At 48.5% G+C, this 14,058-nt stretch overlaps 1 protein-coding gene across 1 annotated transcript in view; it reads right to left on the reverse strand.

Moving 5' to 3' along the window:
• The window catches only part of DGLUCY (D-glutamate cyclase), a 99,097-nt gene that overhangs the window by 23,136 nt on the left and 61,903 nt on the right, over positions 1–14,058 (reverse strand). Inside the window, 4 exon segments of the mRNA XM_082450893.1 lie at positions 1,814–1,933; positions 4,629–4,777; positions 7,997–8,096; positions 13,181–13,441. Of these exon segments, the coding sequence (XP_082307019.1) occupies positions 1,814–1,933; positions 4,629–4,777; positions 7,997–8,096; positions 13,181–13,441 (630 nt within the window).

The following is a 14,058-nucleotide window of genomic DNA, read 5'->3' on the forward strand; positions in this document are numbered from 1 at the left end:
CTGATCAGGGACCTAGAATTTCTTTTAACATTTCCTATAAGACAGGTTTACTAGCAACAAATTCCCCTAATTTTTGTTTGTCTGAGAAATTCTTTATTTCTCCTTCACTTATAAAGGAAAAGTTTCCAGGATACATAATTCTAGGTTGGTGATTTTTCTCTATCAACACTTTAAATATTTCACTCCACTTTCTTCTTGCTTGTGTGGTTTCTGAGGAGAAGTTGGATATAATTCTTATCTTTGCTCCTCTATTGGTAAAGAGTTTTTTTCCTCCATCTTCTTTCCAGATACTTTCTTTATTGTTGATTTTCTGAAATTTGAACATATGTCTAGGTGTAGTTTTTTTGGCATTTATCCTGCTTGGTATTCTCTGAGTTTCCTGGATGTATTGTTTGGTGTCTGACATCAATTTGGGAGAAAATTCTCAGTCATTATTGCTTCAAATATTGCTTCAAATATTTCTTTTCTCTTTCTCGTCCTTCTGGGATTCCCATTACAAATAGGTTACAGCTCTGTAGTTATCCCACAATTCTTGGGATATTCTTTTCTGTTCCTTTCAGTCTTTTTTCTCTTATCTTTTTAGTCTAGGGAGTTCCCATTGTCATATCATCAAGGTCAGAGATGATTTTCTCAGCTGTGTCTAGTATACTAATGGGCCCGTCAAAGGCATTCTTCATTCTGTTACAAGTGTATTTTATCTCTAGCATTTCTTTTTGATTCTTTATTAGAATTCCCATTTCTCTGCTTACATTATCCATCTGTTATTGCATGTTATCTACTTTTGGGTATTTTCCCTCCCCTAGGTAAGTCAGGCTCTGTTAAAACCCTAGCAGGCTAGGCTCTGGTAAAATAGTTGCTTCTGAGGGCAGGCCTTGTTCAGAAGAACAGGTGCTCTGGTGTATTTCAAAAATGGCTCACTTTCCCCTCTCTTACCTAAAGCATGAGGGGATTTTTCTCTAATATTCAGTGTGGACCTGGTAGATTCTGTGAAGGTAAAGCTCACAGAAGGGTGGGAGCCCCCTATGACTAGGTCCCCCTGGAGCTTCTAACTCTCAGACTTGTCCACACGAAGCCTCCAGCAACTTGTCAATTACAGTTCAGGTTTTCTTACCCAGGCACTGGTATCCTCAGAGGTTTCTGCTTATCTCCGCGGCTGTTTTTGACTTTGACGATGAAAAGGGAGAGGGCCTTTCTCAGGCATCGGTCAAAATTCCTGAAACTTGTGACGAAGTCAAGGGAGGAAGGGTGGGGCCTGGAAGGACCCAGTCACAGGAAAGGTTGTTCCTGATGGGAAGGGCAGCTGCAGGGAGGGGCGGGGCAGCCTGGGGCAGAGGTAAGTGAAAGGAGAGCGTGAAGCCTCCTGCATCCTCCAAACGTTTGCCAGATTGCTCTCTTCCTTTCCGCCCCACAGGGGTACAGATAAAAGCAGAGATGACCCCTCTTCAGAGCACTGATCTGAAGTGGCCTGCCTGTCACTCTCTCTCATCTACCTGTAGCTCTTCTCACTGTTTAGCGCCACCTGGTGCATTTCTTTGTGAGGCCTCCTTGTCCATCTCCCAACACTACAGCAGGCACTCTGTGCAGCAGGACCCTTGCTGCTCCAGCCTCAGTACACAGAGCAATGTCTGGCCCACAGCAAATGTTTGTTGAATGACTGAATGAGAGGCCAGAGGCTAAGAACCAGGTCCCCTTCTTACCCTGGTGCCCTCTAGACTCCACTCATGGAGGAGATGAGTTTCTGGCTGGACAGACTCCAAGCCAGGTCCCTCCCCCGGGCAGCCTTGCCTGATTGGCTGGCCGTCTGAGCACTCACCAGCGATGACCGCAAAGTCAGTCTCCACGTCACAGGCAAAGATGTCCCCATTTCGTATGTGCCTCTTCACGGCCTCCTTGACTTTGCCCATCCCAAGCTCGTTGCCTCCGTCACCGACCCCTGGAGGGAAGGGAACTGAGTCAGGGCACAGGATCAGGCAAAATGGGGGGCAGTTATGGGGCAGAGCAGCCCCTTCACATGTGCCTCAGGGTGGGGAAAGGGGTTGGCTCTGGATACATTTTCACACTACCAGGAGATGCTGGACTTCTTCAGGTATTCTAGAAACTTCTCCAGTTAAAAATGAGTCAAGGTTTGGAACTCAGCAGAGCGTGGCCGTGTCCACTGTTGGGTCATGTTCTCCAGTCACAGATGGGGCGCCAGGTCCATGAGAGATGGTGACACCCAGGACTTCCTCTCCTTGCCAGTAGCTCCTGCTCAGGGAGGGGCCCCAAGGCCCTGAGTCTTATTACTGTGACCATACAGCATTCCACTGGCAGAAGGGAACCGGTATAGGTTGTTAAAGTCAATTCTGTAATTTAAAGGCTTCTGTTTCAAGTATGTGAAATGTATGTGTGTCATTTTAGTTAATTTTAATCTACACCAGATAGGCGCCTGGTTAATATGTGAAGCAGCATAATTAGGAATTCACACCCCAGGGGTGGCCTGTTAGCATTTGAAAGAGACCACAGAATAAAGGCCAATTTGCTAGGCATCAGAAGGTTTGTTAATTATTCTAGCACAATAAATGCTAGAATAAATATGTTAGAATAAGTAAATGTCAGAAATTATGTAATTCATTGGTGAAATAAATGGTGTTCAAGATAGGTGAATTGGCTAGAAGTAATTACCAGGGAACTCCACCCTTGCAGGAACAAGATGAAAAAAACTCTAACAAGCCCTGCAGCCTGTGCCCTTTGAGGTGGTGCCCTAGGAACACCATTTGGTCCTGTGTCCAGGTGTTTCTGGAGGATTCTGTAGACTAGAGGTCAGCTGAATCTGCCTCTGGAAGATGGTTGCAGCTGCCTCAAGATAACCATTCACCAAGGGGATTATCCCAGTGTCCCAAGGACAGAGGGCGGGGCCCCTCAAGCCTACAGAATGGTTGTATGACTGTTTTTGTGTCTATTTCTACAAATATGCGGAAGAATTCCACCAGAGGCAAGCATTCATTGCGTGATGGTGGAGAGGGGCCTGGAGCTGACTCACCTTGGGCATCAGAGACCTGGTCTCGGCCAAAAGAATGGGATGATTGTGAATGACCAGATGCCCTAGGTCCTCACCCTGAGGATTTTTCTCAGAATGGTTTTCTAGATCCATGACAGTCCATTGAGTGAAAGAAAATAACAACACCTAGCACTGGTACCGTCTATTTCTGTCTCTGCCCTTTAGCATTTTATGAAGTTCATCTTGTTCGCTCCTCAGGTGTGTCCCGTCTGTGGACTTGACCTCACTTTACAGAGTCTCTGAGAGGGGCAGGACCCGGGTAGTGGGTGGGACGTGGGTGTCTTGATTCTCAATTGAGTGTGATTCGCTGACAAGGCAGCTGCCTGTGGAACTGAGGAATAGGGGTGTTGAGGGAGCAGAGGAGGGAAAGGAGGGTTTGGGGGGTAACTCTGCTGAGCAGGGGGCTGGGCAGCCACAGGAGGGGCTCGGACTCCTGAGGCCAAGAAAAGGGTCCATGGGTCCACCAAGGGGGCAGCTTGAAAGCACAGCCAGCTCCACCTGCTTCCTCTGGGATCTTGCGGGCATCGTTTAGGGGGAAGAGCACAGATCGGGGGTCCGTTCAGTGGGGGAAGAGTGTTTGCTCTACAGCTCCTTTGGGCCCTGCTGGCCCATGTGGACACAGAAAGCCCTTCCGCTCTATCCTGGGAGGCCTCCCCAGCCCAGAGAGGCAGGAAGCACGAAGCCAGCCGCACTGGGGGCACCACACCCAAGGCCTCTTCTGGGAAAGACCAGGGCGATTTGCGGAAATTTTCTACTCAGCCAGGAAGGCTTTCATTGTCTCATCACAATTCCCAAAGCCAAAGGCAACCAATGAGCCTGGGAAACACTCTGAAGTGTTTGAATGGACAGAAAAAGTAAATATGGAACACGACAAACGTGCCTTCATTTCTCCACGCTCTGGTTCCCACCCCAGGGGAGGTAGGCTGGCGTCCCAGTCACATCAAGCCTTTCAGAAATTCATAAAGGCAACACGGGCCCACAAAAAGCATAGTAGGTAGGGCCCTGGGAGTCTGGACTCTACTCTTAATTAACTAGGCAACCTCAAGATACCTCCCTAGGCCTCACCTTTGGAAACTATACCTGCCTTACCTACAGGTTTTAAGAGAGGCTTAAACAATACAATGATTGTGAAACCTCTTCGAATACCATAAATTTCTATACAAACGTGAATGATCACATTATTAGCAATCAAAATATCACACTGACCATACATTCAAGATATATTTAAAAATGAATAAACTTCATAAGATGATACAGAATACATATGGTACATTCATCCTGTATGACCAAAACAATATACCATGCCTTGATCTTATTATCGTCATTATTTTATTATTAGTTTTGATGTTTTAGAGTTGGACAAATAGAATATGCTCAGTTAAGCGTCATTTCCCTTTCCTGCTCGTGGGAACACTGGATTTCTAAATGTCAGCATCGTTATTGTTTATACCGACCAGAATAAACAAAGACCATCTCTGAAGTGGAAAACAATGGTCCCATATAACTTCTTTTTGTCATGTGTTCAACAGTAAATAAAAAAGGCTTTTAGTGCTGACGTGTTCTTGTCGCATTCTTAGTGCCCCTTGCTTACCAGGTGATGAGATTCCAGGAATCTTCTGCACTGCAAGGAAAAGATCGTCAATGGGGTCCACCACGTGCTTGATGTTCCTCTTCCTTGCGTTGTAGTAATTGCCATCGGCAGCCCTTCCCGCACACTCGATCGCTACCAGATGGTCAAACCTGCCGGGGGGTGAGGGCACAGGGTCCTTACAGAGAGCCAGGTGCCTGGCTGGCTCATGCCTTCCTGTGTTTGTGCGAAGGACCCTTCCGTCTTCGTTTCCTTCTTTCCTACAGAACTTGGTTGAACATCCACTGTGTGCCAGAGCCTGTGCTGGGGGTTGGTCTCTCAGATCATTTTAAGAAACAGTATCAGAATCTTTAGCAGCATATTAGAGACAGAGGCTGTGACAGCAGGAAGGCCAACGGTCAGGGTCACCATGGTAGATGCTCCTGGTGCCCCGCCCAGGTCTCCATTAACCAGAGGGGCACCAGCACCCAGCGGGTTGAGTGTTGGCTGCTACCGGCCCACTGCTGCCCTCTCCCAGGATCTTGTTCGCTTTACAGACACAAAACAGACTAAAAAGGAATTGAAATAGAAGACAAATGACTCTAACACAAGATAAACTTCTTTAGACAGCAGGAGATAGAGAAAAGGCACGGATAGGATGGTGGTAAGAAGGTGGGTTGCAGAATCAGATTGTGTACAGTTCCAGGTCCTGATGCTGCTGGCCTTGGGCGAGTCGCTTAAACCCTCTAGCCGTCATTTTCTGCATCTGTCAGATGACCTAACAACAGTACGTGTTTCATACTGTGTCGAAAGGCTTAAGTGAGAAAATGCACAAGAGACACTTAGCACAGACCTCCACACCTACTCAGGGCTCGGTAAGTCACTTGTTGTGGCTGCTATCATGATTAGGAGGAATACTGTTTTGAAAATCTAATTTAAGAACATGAAAATTGCACTTTTATATCTCTCTAAATCCCCCCAAGATGGAGTTCTTTAAAATCTTAACTCTGCTATGGAAAACTGTACGGTAGTTACTCACAATTTTTAAAATAGGATTACCATATGATCCAACAATTCCGCTTCTGGGTATAGACCCAAAAGAATTGAAAGCTGGGTTCCAAAGAGGTATTTATGCAACCATGTTCATAGCGGCATTATTCACATTAGGCAGAAGGTGGAAGCAACCGGTCCATTGATGGATGAACAAGGAAGCAAAACGTGGTCTGTACATACAAGGAAATATTATTCAGCCTTAGAGAGGAGGGAAATTCTGACACCTTATAACATGCGTGAACTTTGAGGGTATTTTGCTAAGTGAAATAAGCCCGTCACAAAAGGACAAACACTGTATGATTTCACTTATATGGGATACTAGAGTAGTCAAATTCTAAGAGACAGGAAGTAGAACAGTGCTTGCCAAGGGCGGGGGAGACGGGGGGTGGGGAGTTATTATTTAATGGGGACAGAGTTCCATTTGGGAAGATGAAAAATTACGAGAGATGGATGGTGGTGATAGTTGCACAGCTATGTGAATACACCTTATTACCACTGAACTGCACACTAAAAAATGGTTAAAATGGGAAAATTTATGTTATGCATGTTTTATCACAATATCAGAAAAAAACCCTTCACTCTGAATGCTTTTGCTGTACATGTTTTAAAAATCAAAATCTTCGTGCCTGTCCATGTCCTTTGGTTGTGCTAGAAGGTGGTGCACCTCGTATGCTTGGACGGCAGGCCACAGAGTAGGTGTTAGAATGTGGTCCTGAGGCTACATGCCCAGTGCAGGAAAAGGCAATCACTTTTTCTGAGAAGCAGAACCAGGAAGTGGAAAGAGCTTTGACGCTGAATTTCCTCTAGACATATATCAATGACGATGAAAAGGCAGTTCAGAACAAGAGCTCCAGTTGAGATGAATACATCCTCTGCTCTGGACTTTTCCCCCAGGGGAACTCATTACATACCTTGTGACGGTGGATTGATTGCTTTAGGCCATAAGGGTCCATTGAGCTACAGCGGGAAGTAATCCAGTCCTGGGAGGCCTGCGCCTTGGGAAGACTTAATGCATCTTCTCCAAAGACAGTGGAATCCTCTCTCCACACAGTCAGATCTGGCTCACCCCCCTCCACGCAGCAAACAGAGCAATACCTATGTTATCTGGCATCAGGGGTCCCACCCGAGAGAATTTTCTAGTTTCTCCCTGAGTGGCCAGAGCTTTGTTTATATGCCAACCTTTTGGAGAAATAAACATTTCTAATGTGTGCCACACACGTTCTGGCAGCTTTAAATAGCATGTCGGATCCCCCATCAAACTTTTCCTTGGTGACTCAGGGTCCTCATTGTAAGTGCCAGGTTCTGCTGGGAGCTGCAGGGCAGCTATGCCCTCCAGGCCTCTTGAAGCAGTGTTTTAATATTTGAAGTGGATACTTGTTAGTGGTTGTGAAATAAACATTATTTTTTTTAAACATCTTTATTGGAGTATAATTGCTTTACAATGGTGTGTTAGTTTCTGCTTATGTGAAATAAACTTATTAGGCCAGGTCAGCATTTTCTGAAAAGTGGACCAGAACAGGATAGGATAGGATAGGATAGGATAGGATAGGATAGGATAGGATAGGATAGAATAGAATAGAATAGAATAGAATAGAATAGAATAGAAAGAATAGAATAGAATAGAATAGAATAGAATAGAATAGAATAATAGAATAGAATAGAATAGAATAGAATAGAAAATATCAGGGTATATTGAACACAGCAAGAGTAAATGTTGTTTTTTGAAATTTCTGTTTTAGTTATGTGTATGTGTGTACTGGTTTGCAATGCAAAATGTATTACTGTGGATTGTTGTCAAAAAAGTTTGCAAAACACTCTTAAAAGTTACAAGATCTGAAATACATACCTACATATAATTAAGAAGTATTTTTCAAAAGTGTTTGACCACAGCACACAGTGAAAAATACACACACACACACAGTTTCACAAGAGAGTACTTACCATTACTATACAAGAAATACAATGATAATTCTATTTCTATTTCATTTTCCAAAGATGCTGGTCGCCCCCCACTGAAATGATTTCATTTCTCTTTAATGGGTCGTAACCGAGTTTGAGAAACTGCTAGTTTTTGTTTATTTTATAATTTTCCGATCTTCTCCCTCTGTCAGGAAGACATGCCATCTCTCAGGGACTTGCTACTTCCAGAAATCCTCTGCAAAGGCCCCAGACACATTGAAACCCCCTAGCCTCGTTGGTGAGTCTGGCCCATCAGGACACTGGACGCCTGGCTCTGTCCTCTCTGGGGAACTGAGATGTGCAGAAATGCTGCTGTCAAAGTTAACAGCACATGGGCTTCTCCACTGTCACCCACTTAAACTGGGATGGGACACACATACCTGGGTGACTTGGGGTTCCCATCTCTGCATAGAAACGCCTGAGCAGCTTCCGCCGATCGGCCTTGGTAAGTTAATATTGGGATCTGCCTCTTCAGAACACCTTGAAGATAAAGGCAAAGGGTGGAGCCATCAACCCTAGTGCTGCGTTTGGGAAATTCATTTTGGCTTTTCAAAAGCTTCTTTGGAAAGTATCCATTAGTTACCATTATTGAATGACATCTACCTGTAGAATACTTTGCTAGGTAAGCCAAGACCTAGACACAGAGGATACTGAAGTTTACTTTCAGTCCTGAGTAAACCCTAGAGCTGGCCGGCATGGGAGTGGAATGGGGCTAGTGTCACCAGTCTTGTGTGTGAGAAAATATGCTGCACACAGTTGCCCGCAGTACCATGTGACCAGAGGCCTATCCTGGCCCGCTGCCATCGTGAGTGCTGGGGACACAGTCAGGTGCCCGTGGTGACAGTGAGCCAGCTCTCTGCTAAGCATGTGACATGCAGACTCTCAATTTTCACAACAATTATGTGTGATAAGAACCATTATTTTCCCATTTTACAGAGGAGGAAAACTGAGGCTCAAAGATGTTAAATGACTTGGGCAAAGCCAAGTAGGTAGATTGGTGTCGTGACTAGTTCCCAGCTTAAGTTCTCATCTGCTCCCCAACCCCACCCCCTTGACTATCTTCAGGGAAGTTCAAGAAAACAGAGGAAAAATCCCAGAGTCTGGGCCTTGAGTTAATTACTGGCATCAAGTGATTTCCAAAGTGAATTTGACTCTTAAAAATAGCACACTTTCTAATTATAATAATAATACATATTATTGTAGAATATGTGGAACACACACACAAATCCCAAAATAAAATAAAATTGATTTGGTTTCCATGAACTAAACCCCCTCATAGCCGTTTGAGGTAGAATCTTTGCGTATTCGCTGGCCCAGAACGAAGTCTCATCCAGCGGCTAACAGAGGGCCTGGGACAGGGATGGTGGACCCAGTACTCACGGTCCCGCTGGTTCTGCAGGAGCTCCTGGACTGCTCTGTGGCCCAGCAGCAGTATCAAGGGGCAGTTGGGGGAGTTTTGGTTACCCCCATAAGCTCCACCATCAGCCCCTCACCCCCTCACATAAAGCCAACCCAAATAAGCACCTTGTCTATGTTAAAACCATACGGCCTCGAGACGGCTGCTTCCCACCCCAGCTCCCCCATGTTGTCACCCCAAGCCCTTTGGGAGCTGTCGCTGCCACCCCAGTGGGTCGATGGAGCAAGCTGAGGGCAAGGAGCCAGATCACTGTCAGAGATCCTAAAGTGCCCTCACCGGGGCTCTCCCAAACCCCCTTCTCCAGTTCCACCCCCCGCCTAGGGGGAAAGACAAGGGGAGGGCAGTGGGTCCATCAAGGGACACTCATGAGGCACATTCTATGTGTGACGTGACACCCCAGGGAATGGGGGGCAGTCACGACAGGTCGAAAGACCCAGCCCCTCTGTGTGCTGTGAGGGGCAGGCTGTTGGCCCCGCAAGGGGGTTGAATAGAACCAAACAACAATTCCTGGCTGTGTGACCTTGGGCAAGCCACGGGACCTCTCTGAGCTTTGGTTTCCCCCTCTGCAGAATGGGGTTAATCAGGCCCTCTCCCAGGATTGCTGTGGACACAATGGTGTGATGTTTGCCCCAAGCACCAAGCTGGGTGCCTGGCACAAAGCAGGTGCTGAGTAAAGCCTGGCTCTTTATTTCTTTGAAATTGGACTGAGGATACAGGATACTAGTAAGACGGGGCAGCAGGGAGCCACACAGGGTGGGGAACATAGCATATCCCCAAGGTGGGGGCACACAGAGAGAAAGAACCCCGGGCAAGGAAGGTCGGGGCAAGAGGAGACCCTGCACCTAAGCTATAAAGAACCAATTTGTCAATTTATCTTCAAGACAGGGAATCAATGACTGAGTTTTCTTCTTTAAACATTTCCCAGGCTTTAGTTATAAAAAGAACTGAAATCATTGTAATTAAAAGGCCAAATTGCTTCTACTTTCTTCGTCCACATGTAATGAAAGTTCTGCAAAATCTGATACAGTGAATTCCAAGCCACTGTGTGGGCAAGACCCACTTCTGAGCTGAGGTCCAGCATGGAGCCAGCGGTCAGGTGAGCAGGAGGGCAGAGCGACTTCTGGGAAAGTGGGCAGCAAAAAACACCCAGCAGGGCGGTGGCCAGATGGAAGAGACTGCCGGCCTGTGAAGCAGTGGGCACAGTTGGCTGTCCCTTCTCCTTGGTGACAACACGGTCCTTGGTTTTCCTCCTTCCTCAGTGCTGATCCTTCTTGGACGAAGGACCCTGCTCTTCCCCTTGACCTCTGGGCGTGGAGCGTCCCAGGGCGCAATCCGGGTCCTTCTCTCTGTCTCCACTTATTCCCTCCATGATGTCATCCAGTGTCTTGACTTTGAGGCCATCAATATGCCAGCTGTTCTCCAGTTTCTCTTTCCAGCCCAGACGGCTCTCCTGAACTCGACTCATGGATATGATGGCCTGCTGTCTTCCCCACTTGCACGTCTAATAGGTACCCACACTTTCAGTTACCCAGGCTCAAACTTGCACTCTTATAAATTTTTTCAAATTGTAATTGTGGTAAAACACACCTAACGTAAAATTTACCGTCTTATCCATCTTTAAGAGTACCGTTCTCTGGTATTAAGTGCGTTCACATCGTTGTGCAAGTATCCCGTATCCCCACCATCCATCCCCAGAACTTTTACATCTTCCCAAACGGAAACCCTGTACCCATTACACACTTACGCCCCCTTCCCCCGACCCCAGTCCCCAGCAACCACCATTCTACCCTTTGTCCCTATGATTTTAATTACTCTACCTACCTCATATAAGTGGAGTCCTACAGGTTTGTCTTTCTGTGACTGGCTTATTTCACTCAGCATAATGTCCTCAGGGTTCGTCTGTGTTGTAGCACGTGTCAGAATGTCCTTCCTTTTTAAGGCTGAGTAATATTCCACGGTATGTATAGACCACACTGTGTTTATCCAGTCATTCGTTAATGGACGCCTGGGTTGTTCCCACATTTTGCCTGCTGTGAACAATGCTGCCGGGTGTGCAAACGGGTGTGGAAATATCTGTTTGAGTCCCTGCTTTCAGTTCTTTTGGGTACATGCCCAGAAGTGGAGTTGCTGAATCGTATGGTATTTTCTATCGTTAATTTTTTGAGGAACTGCCATGCTGTTTTCCACAGCGGCCGCCCCATTTTACACTCTCACCAACAGGTTTCAAGGTCAGGCCTGCCCCACCATGGTCTCCCCTGTCCCAATCCACGCCAACTCCATCCTCTCAGTGCCCTGCCCCAAACATTAGAGCGGTCACGACTCTACCTTCGAAACACAGACAGATCTGGCTGCTTCTCACAACCTCCGTCTCTACCATTCGTCTCTTTGGGGTCCCCTGAAACCAGAGTCTGAGACAAAGACTTGGGTGCAGGTGGTTTATTTGGGAGATGATCCCAGGAGGGAACAGGGGCAGTGAGGACGGGAAGGAGGAAAAGCCAACAGGAGGGTTTGTGCATTTTCAAGGCAATGCGGTCTCAGTTCCTCCAGGACCTGCGTGTCTCCAATAGACGGGAGGCAGGGCAGCAGCTCCCACCCTCCACGGGTTGAGGGGGCCCTGGAGGCATTAGTCCCCATACTTCCAGGCTGCGTAGTTTCACAGGGGTTTTTGGAGAATTCCCCACAGAGCACTGGCCTGGGCCGTCTGTGTGACTCAGAGCTTCCACCCCAGCTGTGGCTGAAATCACTGGGACAACAGAAGGACTTGCCACAGGGCACCAGCCTCGTCTCCCGCCTGCGGTAACCTGGCCCATGTCCTGTCCCTACGCTTGTCCCTGCGGCTACCGGGGGATCCTTTAAAACCTAACCGTGACCTCTGTCCTCCATCCGGCTCCTCTTCTCCTTACCCACTCCAGGCCGGTCAGCTGGCTGCTGCCCTGTCTTAAGCCTGCTGGGCCCCCACTCCGCCTAATGGCCATTGTCACAGCCAGGGACACTCTTCCCGCAGCCAGCCCAGGCCTCACTCTTGCACCCGCTTCAAGCCTTGCTCACATGGCACCCTGTCCAGGAGGTCTTCCCTGACCCTCTTGTTTAAGAGAGCAGCCCACCCCTGCGCCCCCCTCACCCCTGGCCCGTCACTCCCCGCTCCCCTGGTCCCGGGCCACTCTATTCCATAGCGTATCACCTTCTAACACACTATATACGCACCGTATTATTCTCCTATGCTGTTTACCGTCTCCATTACTCCATGAGGGAAGGATGCCTGTCAGTCTGGTTCACCGATGGATCTCAAGAGCCTTAAATAGCGCCTGGCACATATTAGGTACTCAATACACACTCATCCTGTGAAATGGATTCTGTATGTCCAGACACAGCCTTTTCACAACTTCTAACGTAGCAGGCGCTTTAGGATATGCCTTCCTGAGGGGGAAGCCCTTTTTAGAGGCTAAGAAGACGAAAGTACTTCTCTGAAGAATGCATTTTGAGGGACACAGAGAGACAGGCAGTCGGAAGCGCAGTAGAGTCGCCAGGCTCCCGGCTGATGCCTGAGTGACGCCCGCAGAACGAGGAGCGATGAGGAGCAGCCGCTCACCCCGCACCCTAGGCCGGTCCTCACACACTGACAGCAGCATCGCAGGCTTGCACGATCGGCACTCGGGGCCCTGATGCCCATCTGGGTGTTCCGGGAGCCCGGGAAGCGTGGGGCATCCTGCCCATCTGGGCTCTGTGGGACACGGCTGTCTCAGCCTCTCCACCACTCTGTTCTCGACCATCCTACCCCCAGCTCGGGGGTCCAGGGCTGTCCCGGTGGCTCAGTGTCCTCTGCAGGTCACCCCTGCCTCTCACGGGGGGAAGCACGTGCACCGGTGGGATCTTGAGGCCTGGTGGACCCGGCTTCAAATTCCAGCTCATCATCCCCACCTGGTTAAATCACCTGGCCCTCTCAGAGCCTCAGTCTCTTCATCTATAAAATGGGGATAATGCTGTTTCTATCAAAGAGTTGTTCTGAGTGTTAAGGAAAACGCCCCGTGTCAGGTGCGTAGCACTGTGCCTGGGCACCCGGAGGAAGTCCCACAAATGCTGATTCCCTCCACCCTCCGCCCACGAAGGCTCATCTGGGTAAAGGGACTCCCCTCCTCTCACTGCTCACCTCGCTGTACAGCCTCGTCAACAAGCTTCTTGTGCAAATTCAAGGCTCTCTGGTCGACGACCATGGAGACCCGCTTCTCCAAGGCCTGCAGGAAGGCAGCCAGAGCCACAGCTCCCAGCGGGCCATCTGTCTCTTCCGGAGGCTCGTGGTTGAGAGGCGTGCGGAAGCCGGTGGTGAGGAGCATGGAGCGGGCGTGGGACAGAGACAGGGAGGCCCGCAGCAGCTCACCTGGACGGAGCAGGTGCCCGATCCCCCGGCTGCCTAAAATTATGTGAAAACAAAGTAAAAATCACAAAATCACATAACTGTGTTTCAAGTAGCATCTTATGGGGACAGTAGACTGGTTTCTTGTTCGTTTGTTTGTTTTTGTTTCAGGAATGGATTTGAAGGTGTGGCAGACCCCTTCCGGTCCAGTCGAGAAGGGTCACTGGGTAAGGGGCCCACCAGCCTCTCTTTCAGTTAAGTGTGGCCTCGAGACCAGGTCCTCTCCATGTGACAATCGGAGAGCAGTGGAAAGGGAGTGGGAGTGGTGATGTGGCCTCCCCCCCGGGCCTGGTCATACACCTCCAGGCTCTACTCCAAGCTCTTCCCTTCCTGGGGACTGGGATGTTGACAGCCAGTGCCCCCTGGGGGTCTCATGATGGGATGCGGAGCTGCTGGGTCCCTGAATGATCGCGAGGGAGCAGATCCCCTTCCTGCAGAGCTAGAACACTCACGCTGGAGGACCCGCCCTGGGCTGTTGTGTGAAAGACGCACACATTTCTGCTGTATTTGAGCAAAGCTTCTTGGGGGTCATTTGTTAGAGCAGTTTAGCAAGCGCTAACCAACACAGGGAATACAGAAGGAGGAAGGGAAACAGGGCTGTCTCAGATTCCCCC

The sequence above is a fragment of the Balaenoptera physalus genome (assembly GCF_965194825.1).
Source record: "Balaenoptera physalus genome assembly, chromosome: 2".
NCBI lineage: Eukaryota > Metazoa > Chordata > Mammalia > Artiodactyla > Balaenopteridae > Balaenoptera > Balaenoptera physalus.